The following is a 23,135-nucleotide window of genomic DNA, read 5'->3' on the forward strand; positions in this document are numbered from 1 at the left end:
GCTGTAAATGTCAATGGTAAATTTCTGTGTCACAATGATGAATGAAAAGTGCAGTAAGAATAAAATGTAGAATATTATCATTCATTACGTTCATACATTATAATGCATTCTAAAGCAGTGCAGACTCTGATAATAAATAATTATGTAATATAAACAGCATTTAAAATGTTTGATTTGTTCGGTTATGTGTGTCGGTGAACAGAATTCATAATAAAATTGAGATATTCTTTAACTTTAAAAAAATGCATAAAAATTTTTTAAATGTAAATTTTACTGCTTCTTGTTTCCAAGTGTCTGTTGCGAAGTGAACATGCCACTAGTAACATGGCGGACGCACTCACGTACGGTTTTTAGATGTCTCCTAGCAACAAAGACAAGAAGACAAAACCATTTTTGTGAGCTAACAGCTAACTTTCATTTACACAAGTATTGGTAGCTTCTGACTGGTTATGTTTTTTTGTAATATGTCAAACTTAAAACACAAACAGTGTTTTAAACCAAAAGACATGTAGTTTATTAAATACAGTGGTGTTGAACTTGGCTGATTAGCAGTCCACGAGTGGATGTAAAGGTAATGACATCATTGAGTGCACTTTCCTCCTCCCTCCTCCTTGATCAGACAGGCTGCTGCTGCTACTGAGCTGCCTAGGACACACAGCTCTCAGCCGGGGGAATTATGCCCTGCCCAGCAGCGGCTGCTTTGCCTATTTGAAGAGCCGAACCTATGCATACCAAGTAGTTATAAGTCCGGGGATATCCCCGTGATTATTGGTAAGTGCAAACTGGTTTTTTGCGTTGATGCAGTGCTCTGTCTGTGATTTTTCCTTCCCTCCTGCATCTGCAGAAGCTGCGAAAATGGCTAGAATCGCAAGGTAGCCTCGCTATTAGCTACTGTTGCTAGCTTCGCTCTACTAGGTATCAAGTTAGCTTGAAGATAAATCATTTTTGACAGGGATTAGAATGTTTAATCAGATTAAACATGAACCGCGGGCCACGGTGTTTGGATTTAACAGTGGTAAAGGATTAATAAACTCCTCGAAACGGTAAAGAGGTGCATATTACATGAAAGCTTAAGCTGTTAATTTAATGTCAAAAAACTACGGCGGAGGACATTAACATAGGTTCTTGTGAGTAAGCAACAAGCAGTTTGTCTGCCTGAAATGCATTTGTGACGGGTTTGGTTTGCAGGCACGACTCCCCACAGAGCAGGATAGATGTAACGGTGCTTTCCCCTAACAATTCTATTAATGTTTATGAAATTCTGCTTTTACGCACACGCATTGCAAATATTCGGGAAGCACCAATATGGCAGCTTAGGCTAATACCCAATGTTTAACTCCTCACTTGACTGCTCCTAGAAATTCTGTTCATAAATGTTACAAACCGTTATTGCTGTTATGCCGGTTGTTCAACATTTGCCAATATTGATAAATTTGGATCACTCAGATCTGTAATTGTAGCAAATGCTTGTTCTATAAGTATAACCAGTACAATCACAATTGCATGCCACTCCTCTTAAGATCTGTGTAAGTAAAGCATTTGGAAAACCAATTATCCATTATACACTACTAGGCCTTGGACTGTTACTTAAAAATTCCAATAAAACACATTAAAGTTTGTGGTTATAATATGAAGAAATGTGTAAAAGTTCAAGGACCAGGAACATTTACGAAAGGCACTTCATTCATAACAGTTGTGTATTTTTCAGTGTGTCCCAATAATATAAAATTGGAGCATTGAATGTGTATTATAACCTTGTAACACCTTACAGTTTTAGGTAATCAAAAGAAAAAAGTTATCGGTCATAATTGGAATCGTTCAGTCAGGTTTTTTTAAAGACTGGTGATCAGCCAGAAAGCTTCAATCGGTGCCCTCCTTTTTGAGCAATTTTGTCATTTTGAATTTTAAAATTTCTTTACAGGTTATTATGAGCATGGAAGATTATGACTACCTGTTCAAAATAGTTCTCATAGGAAATGCTGGAGTTGGAAAGACATGTCTCGTCCGGCGCTTTACTCAGGTCTGTGTTTTGCCAATATGTTGTAAATCTTAACACACGAATGTCAGAGTTTTTAATTCTAAATTTCTACTTAAATTGTAGGGGCTTTTCCCACCTGGACAAGGGGCTACTATTGGAGTGGATTTCATGATTAAAACTGTGGAAATCAATGGGGAGAAGGTCAAGGTATACCCAAAACCAAAGAGAAGTTTACAGTGTGGAGAAGAATGCTCCGCAATGATTTACTTTTAAATTTCCAGATAATTACACGTGTTATTTGCTTCATTTTTCCAGTTGCAGATATGGGATACAGCTGGACAGGAGAGATTTCGCTCCATTACTCAGAGTTACTACCGTAGTGCCAACGCCCTCATTCTCACGTATGACATTACCTGTGAGGACTCCTTTCGGTGCCTTCCAGAGTGGCTGAAGGAGATTGAGCAGTATGCCAACAACCAAGTGGTGACTATATTAGTCGGTAAGAAAGTTTTATTTTTATTAGGGATGCACCAATATGAAAATTTGGGCCTGTATTGATGTTGCTATTACTGCTGATTACTTACTGATTTTGTATATATTTTACATATGTATAAATATATATCTCATTACCAATTCTACACCTTTAAAAAAAAAGATCACCTTGCTGACTTCACCCCTTCTTCCTCACAATCCACACTGCACCACTGTCGCTGTCACAAGACCAAACAAACGCTACATCACCAACCTGTTTCCTTCAGAAGCAAACAGTTACAAAATAGAAATATTGGTTATTCCTATCGGCCCTGTTTTGTTCATCGGACCGATACTGACATTAAGAAATGACTGATATCGGCTGATCCCAATGTAAGTGTCAATATGTCATGCCTCCCTACTTTTCGTTGTCTGCAATGCACTAAATGTTTTAATACCTCCAGATTAAATCACACATTTTCCTAAACATAGCCTCATTTTGTAGCCATGTGTTGTCATTTAATTTCTTTCTTTTTTCATTTGGTATCAGTAAGCAACCTATTACATACACATGTACTCAAAAATATTCTCTTAGAGTAAGCTTTACACAAAAATGATTGTATTTCTTTTTGTTACATTCCTAGAATTATTGCCTAAATGATTTTTTTGCTTAAAGTGATTTTGGCAAACAAAAAAACAAAAAAAAAAAACACTTTTTTTTCTAAAGGATGCTCTAGGCAGAAAAAAATTGCTTTTGGCAAAGGTGATGAACTCTAACTTAACTTTATAGTGAATTATTTTCTGAACTTAACATGATATGGGCTTTAATGCTATTTTGGTTTTGATTTCCTTTTGGGTTAGTTGAATCTTGCCAAATATGACAGATTAGGTTCTCTGAGCAAACCAAATGAACTCCGAGGACCCTCCCACTGAATCCTCTTTCTATAGACCATGAATATATTATAGAAAATGACTTACAGTTACTACTTGCCAATGCAGGTACAAAATATCCCCTCAGAAGTAACAAATTGATACATGGACAGAAGTCAACGGCCTACAAGGTATGAAACAATAGAATCTCCAATAGCACCAGTTTTTAACTAATTTATCCAAAACAAAGCCCTTGTCTTGTTTGTTGATTTCTATGAAATGTCAGTCAAAAAAAAAAGACAAATTTTCTGGGATAAAGCACTCCCACTCAGAGCCTTTGTTGAAATTCATCCCCCACATGCAGACACACACATACACCTCCATCCCCATCTGTTTCGTTACACACTGCTCCGTCAGAGTGGCACTCTGAATAACATTTCCCGACGTACGTGACGATAGTTGGCTGATTTGTTTTGCCCGTTCTCCTTTAGGTAATAAAATAGATCTGGCAGACAAGAGAGAGGTTCTCAGGCAGAGGGCCGAAGACTTCGCTCAGGCTCAGAGCATGCTCTATCTGGAGACGTCGGCCAAAGAGTCCGACAACGTCGAGAAACTCTTCCTCGACCTGGCGTGCGAACTCATCCGAGAAGCCAAGCAGAACAAGCTCGACAACAATGACACTGCCCCAATGCCCGGTGAGGGTAAAACCATCAGTTATTTGAACTGCTGCAGCCTCAATTAAAGGGAGCTCAGCTGCCCGGCTGCGGTAACTCGGTAGCCATTGACTGTAGAGCGTAGATGGCTGAGCCCCAATGCCTCCGTCCTGCTAAGATGGCATAAAGCCAATGCTTAGTTTGGTCATGTTTTTCCCATGCCTTTTATACGCAGTACAAAGGAGCTAGTTGATTTCAGTTTTTAAAAGTGCTACTATCATTAAAGCCAGTATCCTCACTTGATCAGGATGAACAGGTGCACATCAATCGATTAAAACATCATCAAAACGTTCATTAAATCACTAATTCAATTTAAAAAGTGAAACTTACACATTATGTAGATTCATTATGAACAGAGTGATATATTTCGGTTGCAATTGTTTACTTCTGGAGTTTTTCATCTTTCTCTTGACAGTACTCTATGGGGTCTTGTGCAGACCTGTTTGTTTTTTAATTCAGTACTTTATACCATGGTCATTAATGCAGAGATTGGAAGTTTTGGCAGTGTGGGCAGGTGTCAAGATCTCCTGGAAAAGGAAGTCGACATTGCCAGCAGAAGGAAGAGTGAAGTGCTCTTCCATGGTAGGTGACTGTGCACTTCAGAAAACACAGTGCTCCAACACCAGCAGATGACTCAATTCCCCCCAAAATTACTAACTGTGGAAACTCCACACCAGACCTTAAGCAACTTGGATTTTGTGCTTCTCCACTCTTCCTGCCTCAAAATGAAATACACATTTTACTTTCATCTGAAAAGACGACAGTCCTGACGTTTTTTCTCCTTAGATAAGGCACCTCTGACACATCTGACATCATCTCTGGTTCAGGAGTGGCTTAACACAAGGAATGCCACAGTTGTCATACATTCCCAGGATACGTCTATGTGTGGGAGTGTCAGTCTACAACATCTGAATCTACACCAAACTCTTGAGTGGCCTTTGCTTCACAATCCTCTAAAGGCTGCAGTTATCTGTGTTGCTTGTGCAACTTTTTTCTTCCACCAAACTTTCCAGTGATATGCTTTGAAACAGCAGTCTGTGAACAGCCAGCTTCTTTAGCAACACCTTTTTGGTATTTTACACTCCTTTTGGAAGGTGACTGCGACTCTGCATGATACCTGCCACGTCCGTTGTATTTCCAATGAAAAACGTGGGAGATGCCATAACATTTCTACATTCAAAATCCCTTTTAGAAATATATTGCTCTGTGTGTAATGAATTTATAACATTTTAAAGGTTTCACTTAACTCGATTATTTTATTTTATTTTTTTAAATCATATCCCAATTTCTTCAGATGCACTTATGTTTGACTGATAATGTGGGTAATCTGGGTAGGGCTTAGAAACGGCAGGACTTTCCAGTTTGGCCTTCGGGATTCAATTCTCATCTGACATCAGTATTCACCAGCAGTATTATGAGAGAGCAAAAAGTTTTGCCAGGTATATTGTTACAAATCGGATGACAATTTTAGTGAACATTGGGGTTTATTAGTTGTCAGTAACATGTTTACAAGCACTACATTTTGGAGATTACCAAGGTTGAACAAGCTGAAAATGTAACATAAAATCAGTTGGACGTTTATTTTCCCTCTGCTCTGAGAATCACATCACCATGACAGCTTTGTCATTTTTAAAATCATTTTTATTTGCACCTGTCATTGCATACTGTGAAGCATTTTTTTTTTCTCCCAAATTTGACTTTTTACTTGCTGCTAGAACATGTTTTTATGTCATAAAAACTGAACCACATATAAAACCTACAGTATTGTGCGTCGCTATTAATATTTTTTTAGTATATTGGCAGTTTTAGTGATTGCTGATTTAGTTTGAAGCAGTTGGAAAGCCTTCTATCAGTGAAACTTCTAAGTAGATTTTTCTTTATGATTGTCAGCTGTTTTCGTTAACATACACGTGAATATTCCTGCATTTGTCAGTGCTGGTCATGAAATAGTTTCAAGGGGGTGTGTCCATGTAATTTTATATAACTTGTTGTATTTCATACTATGCTTTCTGTGAATTTATTTTGTCGTCAGCATGGTAGTGTCTAAAATTATCTTTTATTCATTTGCCATAACTACAGGCTGCTGTATTGCACAATGCCATATACTGCACACTTAGTTTTTTTTTTTTTTTTTTTTTTACTGTAACACTTAGTGTTTTCTTGTACAGATTTATTACTGTAGTACATCTTGGCACTTTTATTGTATGATTTTGTACCTTCAGTTTTTTTCTCATTTGCTAGAAGTGCCAGAGTTATGTTACTTGTGCTTAATTCTTTACATCTTCCTGTCAACTTCAATGGGATTTACATCTGAAAGGCTGTTTGAATTGTTGTATTTTTTCCTTTTGTGTACAAAAATAATCCCTAAATTACTGTGTATTTCATTAAACAGCTACACTAATTATTGACTATTTGCCCTGTGTTGTTATTTTTGCTTGTAATGGCCAGATTTTTTTAGTTTTTAAAAAATAATTAAAGCAGTTCATTCTCTACTTTTTACCAAACAAAGAGACAAAGCAAAATATATAGTCATGCTAAATTTTCAGGCTGTTAGAGTTGGCATGTGAGTTTTTTCTGCTTTATAAAATAGGTTAGAAATGAACTGAAATGAACTGACAACTCTATTAAATGCAATCTGGGGTAGTAAGTAACACTGAAATGAAAAAAATGTGTAGGACTCTATTATTGAGCATCATTGTTAAAAGTTCTGAGCACTGCTGAATCAACTTTGGAATTTGTTGGATCTTTCTTATAAATAACTCACACTCCCATTAACCATTGCATGGTAGAAGACCAGACGTCGCAGTGTGCTCGTCAGTCTGAAGACTCGTCGGCCATTTTGTGAGTGGCATTTTTAATCTCGTTTTTCCGAAAAAAAAAAATTATACTTTTATTTTAAAATGGTTTTAATTGACCGTTTTTAATGGACAACTTAAAACCAAAATTTAACAGTATGCTTAAATGCACATAAGCTTACCTTTATTTAAGTCAGAGGACGAACAAAACTTTTTTTAGTTTGTCAAAAACGTGCTTAATGGATGTTATTTCAGGGATTAACTGATGTCTGAAATTATAGTTCTGAGAAATTGTAATTGGATCAGTTTTTGTCATATCAGAAAATAATATTCAATAGTGTAATTTTTTTAGAATACTATGCAATGTATATTTAGAACTTACATTGTTATCCATGTTAACGATTTCGACTCAGCATGTTGAAAACAGAAAGTGGAGCGGTTTTTTGTTGTTCATTTGTTTTTGTATATTTACTCATTCATGAAATATCGTGTGTGGAAAAAAGAGGCCCATCACAACAGGCCACACAGTCACAGAACATAAATATTCTCTGTAGCTTTCTATGGCTGAACTAAAAGTTGCCCCTCACAAGATGGTTGCAAACTTGACGTACGTCGCTGACGCTCATGAGGCGTACGCTCATTCTTGTCTATTTATGATACGAGCCATCTGCTGTGTGTTTACATCCCCGGTAGCTTACCTAGCAGTGTTAGTTGAGTACTTCCGGAGAGTCTGGCACCTGGTGTCCGCTCTTCAGAAGCGGACTTCAGCCGCTGCTCTCATGCTAAGTTGACACTGACTTGAATGGCAACACCTCTCCGGACCTGCTGACAGGGGGAATCTCACTTCCTGCCTTCTACGGGAGAAGTATACTTATTGCAATCTCAGCAGAGATCATGCGGCAGTGTTGACCACGTAGAAGATCGGCAAGCCGAGGGCTGTGATTTACCCAGGAGCAGAATGATGGTCGGAGGCAGGAGTTTGGACACAATTGCAGCTACCTGCATCATAACGTTGTGTTTGGCATGTTTGCACGTGACCTCTCTAAAGTCACAACTTTTCACCAGACTTGGAGGTTTACGTTACACCACGGAGCCCCCCATCAGCTATAAAACACTGTACTTCGATCAAAAGGTGAGTGATTTAAAAAATATATATATATTTATTTTCTTATTTATTCTTGCTGGACGTGAACTTTAAAAATAATAGACCACTTAAGTTTATTCTTTAGCTGATGTCTTCCGCTTTTAATTCTTTCTCTTTCACTTCTCCTTTAGTTTTTTTTTTTTATTAACTTCAGTAGGGAGATACAATGATACCTATATGTAGGAAACTTACTTACATGTGCTCTTTCGTAAGCATATCTGGTATTAACCCCACATTATTCCCCCAGATTAGAATATTCCCAGTATAACAACAAGAAAAAAGATATGACCCAATCTTGCAAAAATAAAACTGTGTATTTTGTTGTTTACACTATAAATGTTCAAGGTTCCTATATGTACAAAAGTCAAGGGAAATACAGAATTAGATTTTGTTTTTTCATCAAATACAGAAAAAGTTGTGTGGTTCGATCACAAAGATGGAAAACATTCATTTGTAGACAATCGTTTTTGTGTTGATTTTTATTTAGCTGACAAAATTTGTCTTATATTTGCCCACATAAAAAACCTGTTTTTTGTTCATATTTATATATCAATTAGATTTTTATAAACGCATACTTACACCTAATAAAAAAAAGGGATAATTTCAGAGCTTTATGGCTAAACCCTCTTAGATCAGGTTTTTAACTTGGACTTATACTTAAACTGGATCCAGTTTAGGACCAAAAAAGCTTAGACATTATGATTCTTCATATTAGAAAACAATACAGGTATAACATACAGAATCTGTAGATTTCCCAAGTTTAAGGAATAGTTTGTCCAGAAATCACCCAGCTATCAAAGTGAAAGTCAACTTCAGGTTGTTTGTTCTTTTCATAATTTATGAAACACACAGATAAAATCCAGTTTGTCAAATTTTTTACATTCGCTTAAATTTCCTCAAGCTCTAATGAATTCCATCAAAGCCAGAAAATTTAGGTCAAAGGAGAAGAACATTGGTTAAGAGCTCTGATTTTTAGATAATCAAATTCATCCTATTTTCTACTGCACTTCTTGGTTTCACTGTTTACAAAAAAAAAAAAAGAACTACAGAGCTTGCGCTTTCTAAAGTTCCCACTTTACTCTAACATATAGGAGTGCATGAGTTGTGACTGAAGACAATAGGTGTTTCCATCTGGCTTCCTGTAGTGAAGGGAAAGCCATCACAACTGGCTCTGTTCCTGCCAGCAGCACCGGAACCCTCCTGCCTGGCTGTCTGCCTAAAGAGGTCTCCGGGGCCCAGTGAATATGAAACGATTTACTTTTCATGGGGGTTTGAAAGATCTTCATTCAGCCTGCACATTTTCTATTTATCGTTACTTCACGGCGATTCAGATTACATGTCGGACGGTGTGCGGTGGTACGCGGCACATCTGCTCTTAGTCAAAACAAGAAACATCTGGGTGCAGTCCAAATATGAACTTACAAAACGCCCATTCTTTTACATGTGATAAAGACACCTACACCTGAAAAGATTTAAAACTTCAACAATACTTATTTTGTTATTCTGTTTTAATTTTTATTTTTTTTATCTATGTCTTTTGTTGTTTTTGTCTGTTGTTTTAAGGGTTCGTATTAGACATGGATCACTTTGAGATTTCCAAGGTCTGATGCTGTTAAGTAAGAATGTCATAGTTTTGTGGTTTTATGTGATTTTACACTCGTACACATCAATCTCTGTTTGGATTAATTCGAAAATCCCTAATTTATCTATGAGATTTCAAAAAGATAGCTAATAGCTGCTAATGTTGCATAAGATACAGAATTGGAATACTCCAAAGAAAAAGACAGCACTTTCCTGTTTTTGCCAACTTCTCACTCCACATTTAGACATAGCAACATAAATAAGCAGCCACTATCAGTCTGATATTAAATCCAGCATGGTCTTTAAGGATTGTCCTTCACCTTTTTTTCAGTTTTTTTTTTTACATCTCACAGAAACCAAAAATAGCAAACTTTTATTTGTCTTCTCTCAGTAACGACTTCCACTTATAAGAACTTTGCTGTTAGCTTGTCCTATTAGCTCTAATGATGCATTAACTGATTGGAAGACAATTTTAATGTCTAGTTTCTGGTCAGATGATTACAACAAGCACAGTTTATGTCATGAGCTACTTTCTTAAAGCAGCTCTAGATATGTGCAAAACACAGTGATACATTCACACCAGCCCTGATTAGTCTGCTTTAATCGAACTCCAGTTTGAAAGTCAGGTTCATTTGGAGAGGTGTGAATAACAATCGAACCCAACATGGACCAAAACAGCAAACTTTAGACTGCCTAGAAACGAAGGTCATGGTTTGGTTGAAGTGAACTCTGGAGCGGTCCAAATGCATCTGTGAAGGCCATTCGGACTGGAGACTCCTACAAAAGCTGGAAACATACTACAGCGCATCGGATCCAACGTAAATACAACCAAACCCGATACCACAAAAGACATTCATAATAAGTCTCCGCTCTCAACAATGTTTGGATGTGTGGACAATGCTCCACACCTGTTCCTGCCCACAGCATCCTGTCTAATCAACCGAGCTGACAAGAAGATAAAGACCATTTCCTCACTCCTAACGCCCCCATCCCCCCTTTGTCTCGTCTCGTGTGAACTCCTGTTCGCCAATCAGTGAGAAATTGTATGCTTCTTTGTGATATGTACAACAAATAAGACCCTTGTTAACCTCTTTTCAATACCTGTCAGGTCTTCTGCTATCTGGAAGCGAAGATATAGTTTTGTTTTTTTTCCCACACGTTGTAGTGCCGACTGATACGAACGTAGTGCCAGCAATTGTCATCAGGAAATCCTTTTGGCTGCAGTCTGCCATCAGACAATAAATGGAAGTGTCCTTTAGCATCCTTAAAATTAACTGCTAGAGTTAGCTGCAACTCTGTAGGGTAGAAAACAAATTTTGCATCTTAACTTTTGCCGTAGTAAATATTCAAACTCTTAGTACCTCGCAAAAGTATTCGTTTTAATGCGTACATTTGTCCATATTTGCTCACATTAGTGTATTTTGTTTGGATTTTAGAGTAACTCAAATAGTATAACTGTTAAGCGTAAATACAGCCAGAATTGGCGTGGAAAGGTTTAGATTGTGAGTTTGTGACCTTCACCATTAAAAGAGTCATTTTTCCCCCCTGTCCAGCTACGTGAAACTTGTTTAGAGCCAGAAGTCTTACATGACCCTATAGAAAAGATATATTATGGAACTTTGTTGTTCTGAACCACCATTTTATTTCAATTTTTAGGTTTTACAATAAAAAAAAACTTAAACCTTTTGTAAAAAGAGAATGAATATATTTTTCTTCTACAAGATGTTATTTGTTAAAAACATTTTCCACCTGAAGACGAAAATTAGAACAACATATTGGTACTTTTAATGTCATTCTGTTGTGAAATTTCAACACAAAGCTGGAGTTTGTTTTTGTAATTTTTAGCCAAATAAGAGCTATTGTGGGATGTCCAAATGTCTGGAGCCACGGATGGCAGTCCCCTGGTTAAAATCAAAACCTGTTTGTGTTTGAATGGCCCAGTCAAAGTCCAGACCTAAATCAAACTGAAAAAGGGAAAGACTTGAACATTGTTATCCCTTAATATTCTCCATTCAGACTGAGATTTAGCTCTTTCACAAAGAATTATTTCGGTCTCTAGATGTGCAAACCTGACAGATGGGTACAGCAAAAATTTAGCAGATTGTTAGTCAGCTCATTAAAAACTTAAAATCTCCATTTTACAATTATACACTACTTTGTTTTGTTCTGTCACATAAGAAAACCAATGTGATTTAAAAAAATACTAGATATTAATACTTGAGGCTCCGCATTTCTGCTGAATATTTATTGAATTCAACTGAAATAGGACATACTTGCTTTGGCCACAAGGTGGCAGTAGTTATTAAGTTCTGGGTGGGTTATAAAACCAGATTTACAGGTAGTGTGCTGTGCATACTGAGTATGGGGGTACATTTTTGCTGAAGCACTAAACTCCAAAAAGGTTTTTTTTTTTTTTTTTCTCTAAATCCACGTTTCACTAAAAACAGATTTTGTTTGACAGTATTTTCACCTTTCGGTTCCTGAAGCTGGATAGCAACTCTTTAAAATCCTTTTGAACACAGTTATAAATAATTAAGAATGTAAAATGTAAGAAATTCTTGATAAAGGAAGTAACTGAAGTTCTTTGTCCACATGTTACAGCATGTTGGGCCAGTAGCAGTTGGCTCTGTAGCCAAACTGCAGAACATTTCCTTTAAACCGTCTCATGGTCGTTCCCCTCCACCCTCGAAAACACTGCCAAGTGAAGGAATTGAGGCTTGAATGAACACACTGAGGCCCCCAGAATCTTTTTGCTGTCACTGGCTCATAAAAACCCTGCCTCCTTTGTTTCTACCAAGGAGTGTACTGAGCGACGATAGAAGGGGGTAAAAACAAAACAGAAACATTTGTATGAAGTGCTGGAAGCTGTTTCAGCGGCCAAACCGCAGAGAAACCTCATGGGGTCGTCTTCACCATGAAGTTAAGCCTTTGTTCAGGAAAAAAAAAACTTGGGAAAATATGGTTGAAAGGAGAAGATGGCCGAGAATCCCTGAGGTTTTGTCAAAGGATATTTCGGAGCTCAACGAAGGTGGAACTAATGTGGCATTTTTTTAAAATGGTTCCAGCATTTCTCTTTACAAATTGGTGCTAATTACCCTAAAGTCCAAAATCAGGGCTGTGACCTAAGAGCAGCTTACATTTGAGAAGTGTGGCCAGAAGGTTCTACTCATCTGATCTTCGGATTATACAGAACATTTATCTCATGGCTCTATCAGAGAAGGAAAAAAGGAGCAAAACGTGAATATAAGCCTAGCTGCCTGACATTTTAATGACCATTGTTAGTCAGGAAAGCGCAAACGTCTTCTGAATAATAATATATAAATAAGATGACATGTAAAAGTATGTGTACCCCTTAAACTTATTTTATATTTTCCCCCAATATTCCCCATCTCATGCATGAAGCTGTGGCTTAGCTCTGGAGTTCCTTCAGTGACAGACTGCTGCATCCTAAGTGCACAAAGGAGCGTTTTCATAGATCCTTCCTAGCAGCTGTTACACTGTTTGAAAAAATATTATATAGTTTACAGTAAAATACCAGCATCTGTAGTTGCAAGAATTTTACCATAGTAAATAGGGCTATAGTGTACGAGACATGATATGTAATATTTTTGGCAACTGAGGGTTGGAATTTTGTTTGGAAGACAGAAGGCTGACCGTAATGTGAGCAAAAACATGAATAGATTTTATGAAATCTGTAAGGGATACAAAAAAAACCAAACAAAAAGGAGTAGTTGCATGATATGACTACATTTTTAATATTTGAATGGCATTTGAAAGCATGAAGAAGTATTTAACCATGAAATAACGCAACGTTTTTAGTAGAATCTTTCAGAAATTATGAGCTTAGGAGTTCATCCATTCATTTCAGTGGGACCCAAAATGATCACAAAAAGCTGAATATTTCTTTAACTGTTGTAGATATCAATACCAAAATACATAGCTGTAATGTCCTGAATGAGCAGAATATGGTAAAAGTTGAAAGGTTGAAATAGCACAAAGTATTCAAAAGTAGTTAAGCCTACAGCATTTATACTAATAAAATACTTTAGCAATGTACTGCAGACTATTAAAAGGCTCAATAACTGTTATCAAAAGCTACTCGTGTAGCACAAATACTAATAAATTACGTTCAGTCTGTCTGTTTCCTCGCCATCTTTTGAAGTGTCTTGTCCGCCAGGGCTCTAGTGACGGGAGCTGTGCAGGTAATTGGAGTATCCAGGTTGTGTTTCAGAGACGTTGCAGACACATTCCTCTGAGCAGTGCACAGATGATCAAATGAGACGGAGGCTCAGTGTAAACACGAGCCTGGTCCTTTAGCCGCATTTAAATTGGATGTTAAATTGCCGTCCATGATGCCGTCTAAATCCTCAGTCCATTTGAGTTAAGATTCACAATTTGTAATCAGTTCATGCTTCTGAATACAGAGACCCTTTTTTCCGCTAGAAAAGAAAATTATGATGATGATCTGACTCACTTGTCCTCTTATTACCATCCACCCTGCTCCGTTTTACTTGTTGATCTTTTTTCCAAGGCAAATTCCTTTCTCTCATTTTGGGAAAGACGGAGAGTAAATTTGTAATAACAATGTGCAAAAATATGTAGCAGATTTAGGCACAAAACTGACATTTATTGCAAATATATTATGTTTTTTGGGAGGTAAAATGTTCCATATATGTTTGGAGGGGGTGCGGTGGGGGTGGCTCAATGACCATTTCACATATCTAACATAAAAATGACTTTGGCCTTGAACCAGAGTATTTATTAGATGGTATTCTGTAATCACCTCTGGAGCGGAGAAATAGAAACATTTTGTTATATCAGGAGCACTGATACAGAGCAGGATACTTTGGGGCTACTTCAGGACCGTGATGTATTGAAATTGCATTTAGGTTGAGACAAAAATGTGGATTTAAGACCTTAAAAATTCTCAATCATTCAGGACATTTTAAGGATGTAAATTCAACTCTTAACCCTTGGCAAATCTAAATCTCAGTTAAACTCAGGAAAATACAGGCATGTGTAAAAGTGTTAAATCTTCAGTTTTTTCTTAAGTTATTTCACTGCGTTATAAAACTTTATTCCTTGAGTTGTTACAAAAATACTATATACATCATACCATGTGGCTATTTTCTTTCTGAGGATATTCCATTTTGAAAAGCAAAAATTATTTTATTTTTTTAAATCATAAAATTTTGCAAAACCTTTTAAAATACCTTTCCTATATATTTTTTTGTGGAAACACAGGATAAAGAAAATTATGTCTATTGCTTTCAGTCAATATGTTACTGACCTGTTATTCTCTTTCACAGATTGATCACTTTGGATTCCTCCAAGATGGCACTTTTAAGCAGAGATACCTTGTAGCTGACGACCACTGGCAGCATCCAGATGGACCCATTTTGTTCTACACCGGAAACGAAGGAGACATCACCTGGTTCTGCAACAACACTGTAAATATAAAGATGTTCCACTGCATACTTGTATTGTTTAGCCTTACATCAGGGGTGTCCAAAGTGTGGCTGGGGGGCTATTTGTGGCCCTTGAAATGATTTTGTTCAGCCCCTGATCACAAGTGAAGAATGATTGAAGAAAATTGCTCAACAAAACAGAAAACGAAAAACGATTGATGACCCCCTAAAAATTGGAAATTGCCCTATTTCTTTTAACAACCTTTTTGTATCTTTGGGACCTTTAATGTTGTACAGTTCTCATAAAAAGTGTTTATTGTTAAGCAGGTAAAACTTTAAAGGAAAGTAAAGCTCACAGTAAATTAATTTTTGCTTTTTTTTAATGTAATGAATTTTATGGCCTCCCTTCCAGTAGTTTGCCACCAGGGCAAAACATTCATACCACTGCCTGATGTAAAACCTTAAACTGCTTTTCAGGGCTTCATGTGGGAAGTTGCCGAACAGCTGGGCGCCATGCTGGTTTTCGCAGAACATCGTTACTATGGAGAGTCTTTGCCATTTGGTCAAGACTCGTACAGCGTGAGTTAAGATCCAAGTCGACATCTAAAAACAGATCTATAAAGTTAATGTAAAGAACCAGCGCATGATTCTTAATTTAAAAGCATTTCACTCTGAATGCAGGACGTCAAACACCTGAATTACCTGACATCGGAGCAGGCCCTCGCAGATTTTGCTGTGCTGATTCAAAACATCAAGACTATTGTACCGGGTGCTCAGAACAGCCCTGTCATCGCTATCGGAGGCTCCTATGGAGGGATGCTCTCCGCCTGGTTCAGGATGAAATATCCAAATATTGTCGTTGGGTAAGGTTGTCATGCACAAGTTGCCTCATATGTTTTGATACTTAAACATCTGAGAAAAACGTTTGACGTCCACCTTTACGACTCGCCTTGTGTTTGCAAGTCTTCACGGATGACTGAGGGAAATGGATGTGAAGTTTTCGAGCAAGAAATAGATTCAGTTCTGTTTGTTCTTGGCTTTCAGGGCTTTGGCAGCCTCTGCACCAATATGGCAGTTCCCTGACATGGTGCCATGTGGAGACTTTTATAAAATAGTAACACAGGACTTTGCCAAAAGCGGCAAAAACTGTGACGCAAACATCAGGAGATCTTGGAAGGCCATAAATAACGTCTCCTCCTCTGGTGAGTTGCAAGAGCTGGATTATCTGTAGGAAATAAATCACAACATGTCAGATTGTTTTGTATTACACTGAAGGAATTGGAGTGCCTTTTTATTTTATCCCACAGCATTTTTCTATAAAAGGATGTAACTTTTTAAAGTGTATTTTGAATAAGGACATGAACTTAAAAAGGATTTCAGAAAAGTGACTAGCCAGGTCTGTCGGACGTTCGCATAATGATAATTTTAAAAAATAGTAATTCTGAGACTTATGAAAAATTGTGAATGACTATTAGATATCAAAAAGGATTCTTGCACAGAACAGATTTTTGTATTTTCATAAGAGTCTTTGTTGCATCAAACACACAAATATGTGCCTCAGCTTTTCTGTGAATATTTTAAAGTAAATGAGTATTTACTTTTCTCCTGAACAGCCTAATTTGACAAGATAATGGATGTTTCATTTACATTTAGAGTAGCAGCACATTTCTGACATTCAAACCGTGATAGCTAATGGGAGCTATGTTAGGTTTTTTTTTTTTCCTTCTGTACCACAGGGGGAGAAAAATCATACAATGAATAGCATTAAAAATCTTGCTTCACATTGTTGGGAAATTTTTTAACTGAATTCTTTTTTTTTTTTTCATTAAGCATCTGGTCTTCAGTGGCTGTCAGAAGAGTTCAGTTTATGCTCCCCTCTGAAAAACAAGAATGATGCGGTGAGCTTTAAAAGCTGGCTTCAAGAGACATGGGTGAATCTGGCCATGGTGGACTATCCTTATGAAGCCAATTTCCTGCAGCCGCTGCCTCGCTGGCCAATACAGGTACAGACTGGACTCCAGTAAACATACTGGGAAATATGTAGTTCTCCCGCCTGGTTCGACTGAATATTATGTTCAATTTCTTTTCTGTCTTTTTTCACCTCGACTTTAGTTTTCCTAATTATTAAGTGCTCTGGATTTCATAAAGTGCTATACAAGTACAAGCCTTTTACCATTTTAAATGCAGGCCACACTTTACAGATTTGTATTTGTTCTCTACTTTGTACAGGCCTATCATGTAAAATCCTAATAAATGTGTGGACGTAATGTGAAAAAAAGTTACAAATACTTTTGCATCATTGTTTGGGTGCAGTCTATTTAGATACTTTTTGGCATTTCACAGGCTTTGCACTAAGTTCTCCTCTCTCCTCAATGGGCTTCCCGCAGGAACCCCATTTTTCCACCAGTCTGATACGTTTCTGTTATTTATTATTGAGCCATTGAATGGATCCGCAAGCGTCATGTTTCATCATGTGAAATGAGCACTAAATGGTCACTTTGAGGTTTTTCTGGCTCCTTTCTCTTAATGTATGCAACCCCTATGGGTGGTTTAAGCGGTTTAGGCAGCGGGTGCAAAGAGGAGCTTTTTTAATGACAAAGCTAATGTGATTATCTGAGTGAGTGTGAGAACGGGGTATTGAAGGCTTAGAGAAGGGAAATCTGTTGGCAGAGATGAATGTATAAAACTAATCCTATCTGAAAAGTAAGGAGAAGATGCTTTGGGGCTATTGCAGTGTTTTTTTTCTCTCTCTCTCTCTCTCTCCACAGTATAAATCTTTAGTTGGACATGTCTGTGGCCCTCCTCAGCCATCGACCACCAACTCCTCCCCTGCCCATAAACAAAAGCCTTGGTAACAAACTCCACTCTGATGCCGATCCCCTCCAACCTCTAAAAATAAAGAGAGCCCAGTTTTTCTGCCTCACAAAAGGTGCGGAACAACAGCGCCGGCCAATTCTGCCGCCGCAACCATAACAACACGCAGTGAAATCAAACAGGAGCTGAAACGCAAATATTTATCATTCACGCTAATAATGCAGAGAAATCAGCGAGTCAAACAAAACAGCAGGGACGAGATTTAAGCCTTTACATTTTTGAATTATTTAACTTGTTCCGTCTGAATACATGGAGAGTTTTTAGTTTTTTTTCTCCCACGCCAAGGTTAGAGTAATAAATTCAAGTTCATTCCAGGGAGTTTCATATGCAAATCAGGCGCCACCTTTATGCGGGGAAAAACACTTAATGGCCCACAAGAAAGCATTCTTTAGTCTTGTAAAGAACTTAAATTTAAGAGAGTTGGATGCCTGAATTTTTTTCACTCGCACAGAACTTTTAAAAGGTGACAAAACTTTGTTGCGAACAAACCTCAGTTGTTTTGGTTTCATTTCACTCCTTCGCTGTTTTGTACCTTTTATAGTCTTAGTCGTTTCACACCTGACTATTTCGGGTAGGAAACGGGGCTCTGGTACAGTTTTTACCCTCCGTAGGCATAAAGAACAGAACTCATTACGTTGGTTTCGTTGTCCCGTAAAAACAGTACAGTATTCCACATCTTGTCAGTGGTATGTTCTGCTAGGGAACCAATACAGCTTTGCATGGTAACGGGTTTTGTCTGATTAAAAGAAGCAAGCAAAATATGCTAAACATTTTTTGACTAAGTTTTCTCTCACAATAGTATCCATTCACTCGATTACAAACATTGGTAATACACAGAAATAGTACTTTGCACCTTTGTTGAGTTATGAAGACACTATGATTGCCTCAAAGATCTGGTTTGAAACAAATCGATGACATCTATCGGTCCAGAAAGGGTAAAAAGACAATTTTTAAGGCTTTGGGATCAAAATCTACAAATAAAGAAAACATGAAACTGCACAGTGGTAGAGCTGTTGGTAGAGCTGTTGCCTTGCAGCAAGAAGGTTCTGGGTTCGATTCCCAGCCCCGGTCTTTCTGCATGGAGTTTGCATGTTCTCCCTGTGCATGCGTGGGTTTTCTCCGGGTACTCCGGTTTCCTCCCACAGTCCAAAAACATGACTGTCAGGTTAATTGGCCTCTCCAAATTACCCCTAGGTGTGAGTGTGTGTGTGCATGGTTGTTTGTCCTGTGTGTCTCTGTGTTGCTCTGCGACAGACTGGCGACCTGTCCAGGGTGACCCCGCCTCTCGCCTGGAACGATAGCCACCAGCAATCCTCCCGACCCCACTAAGGGACAAGGGCGTAAAGAAAATGGATGGATGAAACAGTGGAGAATCTCCCAATGAATGGCAGATTTACAAAATTACACCAAGAGTGGATGAAGGACTCCTCCAGACAGTTACAATAGAACCCTAAAGAATATCTAAAGTAATAAAGCCCCCATTTATATTTACTCTTATTGTCATTTAATAATAAGAAACAGAAATGTGGCCCTCAATAGAAACGTGGTCAGGACAAAAATAAACTCAAATGCAGAGTTTTCAGAAAATGACATGCTGGTATGTAACATTTGAGCATTTTTATGACCATTTATCTTAATTTTTCATAAAAATACTGAAGACATGAACTGGATTATTTACTGTTATGGAATAGAACTAGATCAACTTATAACATTTGGGTTTTAAATCAGGGTAAAACATGACCGGGTGAGGAAGTTACCTTTTTAAATATGCTGATTTTTATTTTATTTTTTAAGGTGGTGTGCAAGTATCTTGGTTTCGACTCCACCGTGTCTGACGAGCAGCTGCTGCACGGTGTCGCCCAAGCGGCGAAGGTCTACTACAACTACACGGGAAACGCTCCTTGCCTCAACACTTCACAGACAGCAACCAGCAGCCTTGGTGCCCTCGGCTGGTTTTTCCAGGTATGTAAAACAGCTTAGGGATTTTCCGGGGTATCGGTGGGTGAGTTTGCCTCTCAGAGTGAACATATGTTTCATCCATCCACCCCAGGCCTGCACAGAGATGGTGATGCCCATGTGCACAGATGGAGTCCAGGACATGTTCGAACCAGAGGAGTGGAGCTTGCAGGCCTTATCCGATGAGTGTAACTCCGTCTTTGGCGTCAGGCCTCGAGCCGATTGGGCTGGAACGGTCTATGGAGGAAAGAAGATTGGTTCCCATAGCAACATTATCTTCAGGTATGAGACCATAAGTAAATATTGCTCAGTGTGTTTGGGTTTATTAGGTGAGGAAACAACTTTTACCACAGGTAAATTGAAACTAATCAGATTGTTCCGTCCATACGTTGCACAACTTTTCACACCTCTAGGAAACAACTTAGCAGTTGTGGGCACACTTCTGCTAATGCGCTAACACAAGAGCTAATTCTTTGTTCAATGCTTTTGCTAATTTTGACAATGTTTGGTGCACGTAGCTTCCACAAATTTTTTTTTTTTCAGATGAATTCTAATGCGCTAATAATCTACTTGGCTGTTTTGTTAATTTTCAGTTGAATAAAGTTTGTAATGGGCGTTAATGTTTTGGGTATCAACTGTTAATAAATCTTCAAAAAGATGTTTATATCCATGCTCTTAATTTGAAGTGGGTGAAGGCTGGTTACGCAGCAGTTCTGGAGCAAACGGTGAGAGGAATCCTGGACTGTTCCTTGTTCCACAATTTCTTAGACTGTCCAGTATCAATTTCTGAAGTATTTTTGAAAGACTGGTGATTTTTGTGTGAAATAAAACTATTTCCGTATTGATCTGGCCATCTTTTATGAATCATTATCTTACTGAAAGACCCAATAAGGACTCATTTCAAGTTTCCTTGTAGAGACACTCAGAGTTTTATTTAGACTATTTGTTTGATTCAGGCGTGTTGTGTTGCTTGACAGATGTTATAATGCTCTTATATGGTTTTGTGCCTTGCGTGCAATTCTCAGTGTTTATGTGCATCTTGTGTATTTTCTAGCAACGGCGGACTTGATCCGTGGTCAGCTGGTGGAGTCACCGCCAACATAAGCCAGTCTCTAGTTTCCATCATGATTCCTGACGGGGCTCACCACTTGGACCTCCGCTACAGCAACAAGCTCGACCCACCCTCTGTCCGAGCTGCAAGGGCCTTAGAGTTGAAGTATTTTCAGAAGTGGATCAGGCAAGCTCAAAAGTCAACTGGAACTGGATTTACTATGTCCAAGAACAGGAAAAATTCTCCTTAAGATGTTATTGAAGTGCAAGATTTAGCTTTAACTTGCATGACATGGAGTTTCATACGGTGCTTTCTGATTGAACAATGCCAAAGTTTGTCCTTTACTATGTAATTTTTTGTTGTTGTTGTTTGAGCTTTTCTTATCTAATTATAAACACTCCATTTTCAATGCCATAATATTTGTAAAAATGTTTTCATTCACATATCAGTTAAAAAAAACCTGCTGACAGAAATGCATTTTCTATCCTGCTATTCAAACTATCATTTGAAATTTTGATGTAAAAACTGGCACATTTTCAGTTTATTTATTTTCTTAAAGTTAAAGCAGATAAGGCTCGTCTGCCCACATGGTGATGTTTGTCTTCTTTTTCGGAAATCAGGGCTGTTTTTATATTTCAGATTTTTGAATCTCATTTTTGATGAGAAAATGACAATTTATCATTTTATTATCATCATGGATAATTCAGTAATTTGTTCTTTCTAAGTGTACTTATAGGAGCCTCAGGAGAAAGTTTTGGCACTAAATATGAATGAAATTGTTTGCATTGAAGTCTTTTGTTGCCCTAATGAGAGCAATAAAGAAATTGTGCTGTTCAGAAAATGATTTTTTTTCATCTTTTTTAGATTTGTATTGAATTTATGTCTTTGTACAAACTACAAATTAATATTTTTCTCAAAACTATAGACACAGTGCCGCCTTGTACTCATACCATTTAAACCTTTACATATTTTTATCATGTTTCATATCTCAAACAGAAACCTCAAAGTATTTTAGTTGTAAGAATTCACATGATAAACTGACACAAAGTGGAAGAGATTTAGCTGAAAAAATATGTTTATTCTTAAATATAATTTTATCTTATCCATTTGTATTCACCTTACTCAAATCATTATCCTTGCAGCTACAAAGTAATTAAATTTTTTTAGGTCATCCTATAAAGACACTAATGCAGTAATCAATTCAACTAAATATAAACATGACTTTCTCTAGATCTTACATTAGTCATTTAATCCTAGAAATGTTACTCAGATGATAAAAGCTGACTTTGAAATTGTCTTTATATGTCTCTGAAGGTTCATCACTACACCCAGATTTCGGACCTGGTCACTAGTTTGTTGTTGTAATAATTCTTATGCAAATAATGTATTTACGTATCAAACACAGATGGACTCCTATTTACTCTATACATAACTCTTGAAGGTAGTTTGTTCAACTGGATTCTACTTAGGGGTGACGGTGTAAAAGAGGGTGAAACCAAATTAAAAGCCACACCACTCATTATTTTTAGAACATTAAAAACCCAGTACCCTTTATGTATAAATAGTTTTGCAAGTTACTGTATCTCCTTTTAATTAGCCTTTGATAGAGATGTGACTTTATCCTTCTGAGGAGCCTCTTTTGTCATGTTTATGAAAAAGATGAGGCCATAAAGTTCAATTTCCACCAAGCGAGAACAAATGCGCATCCTTGAGATTTAATAAAAACCCAATCGGAGGAGGCCAATAAAGCAAGTGGTGGGAGGTTATTGCGGTTACGGTTGCTGACCTTACCCCTGCGGACCAACCTGTGGGATTCCCCTTGCCACGCATTCATTCACCAGCTGCTATTAAAAGTCTAAATTGTGGAACCAGGACAGCCTGTAGACTCAAGTTCTTTTCCCCCCCTGCTAGTTGTATTATTAATATATTTCCAGCAGTGCTGCGGAGACTGAGAGGGGTTGTTGGAAGGTTAAAAGTGATGCAGAGAGATGATGCAGGTACCCAGAGACTGATTTAAATCAGTTGTGGTTTTTTTTTCATTTTTGACTGTTTCACTTCACACTTTTAACCCTCTAAAGCTAAAGTTCCTGACACAAACATGACCCGTTGAGGGCAAAATGTCGGGTATGTCAGTTTATTTTTCACAACGAGCAACAAAGACAGATTTTAAGCGTTTTGTCACAGCCTCAAATGAATTTCCTAAGTGGAAAGAAGCAGAGCTAAACATGGGGGAGGACGGGGTGTCTGGCACTAAATGCCCTTCTAAAAACGTTTCTCAGGACTTTGAGAGGTCA

The 23,135-nt window shown here is 37.7% G+C and overlaps 2 protein-coding genes across 2 annotated transcripts; both read left to right on the forward strand.

Annotated features, from left to right (window-relative positions):
• The first annotated feature begins 414 nt into the window (after positions 1 to 414).
• On the forward strand, positions 415 to 6,440 carry rab30 (RAB30, member RAS oncogene family). Its single transcript, XM_017308393.1, has 5 exons — positions 415 to 771; positions 1,922 to 2,020; positions 2,102 to 2,185; positions 2,294 to 2,477; positions 3,811 to 6,440. The coding sequence occupies exons 2-5, from the start codon at positions 1,928 to 1,930 to the stop codon at positions 4,059 to 4,061; spliced, it is 612 nt and encodes a 203-aa protein (XP_017163882.1). The 5' UTR covers positions 415 to 771; positions 1,922 to 1,927; the 3' UTR covers positions 4,062 to 6,440.
• A 1,053-nt stretch (positions 6,441 to 7,493) lies between these two features.
• Positions 7,494 to 21,685, forward strand: prcp (prolylcarboxypeptidase (angiotensinase C)). The gene is made up of 9 exons (XM_008426385.2): positions 7,494 to 7,959; positions 14,862 to 15,002; positions 15,438 to 15,539; positions 15,642 to 15,823; positions 16,005 to 16,162; positions 16,791 to 16,963; positions 19,629 to 19,796; positions 19,885 to 20,072; positions 20,845 to 21,685. Exons 1-9 carry the CDS (start codon positions 7,786 to 7,788, stop codon positions 21,089 to 21,091), a joined length of 1,533 nt encoding a protein of 510 aa, XP_008424607.1. The 5' UTR covers positions 7,494 to 7,785; the 3' UTR covers positions 21,092 to 21,685.
• Positions 21,686 to 23,135: the final 1,450 nt, after the last annotated feature.

The sequence above is a fragment of the Poecilia reticulata genome, linkage group LG13, assembly GCF_000633615.1.
Source record: "Poecilia reticulata strain Guanapo linkage group LG13, Guppy_female_1.0+MT, whole genome shotgun sequence".
In the NCBI taxonomy this organism is placed as follows: domain Eukaryota; kingdom Metazoa; phylum Chordata; class Actinopteri; order Cyprinodontiformes; family Poeciliidae; genus Poecilia; species Poecilia reticulata.

Bases quoted from the DNA above. Each gene is read 5' to 3' on its own strand.
- rab30 (XM_017308393.1), top strand. From the start codon at position 1,928: ATGAGCATGGAAGATTATGACTACCTGTTCAAAATAGTTCTCATAGGA. The intron at 2,186-2,293 runs GTATACCCAAAA...TCATTTTTCCAG, and splicing joins TCAATGGGGAGAAGGTCAAG to TTGCAGATATGGGATACAGC. The intron at 2,478-3,810 runs GTAAGAAAGTTT...GTTCTCCTTTAG, and splicing joins AGTGGTGACTATATTAGTCG to GTAATAAAATAGATCTGGCA.
- prcp (XM_008426385.2), top strand. From the start codon at position 7,786: ATGATGGTCGGAGGCAGGAGTTTGGACACAATTGCAGCTACCTGCATC. The intron at 16,964-19,628 runs GTACAGACTGGA...TTATTTTTTAAG, and splicing joins TGCCTCGCTGGCCAATACAG to GTGGTGTGCAAGTATCTTGG. The intron at 20,073-20,844 runs GTATGAGACCAT...TGTATTTTCTAG, and splicing joins CATAGCAACATTATCTTCAG to CAACGGCGGACTTGATCCGT.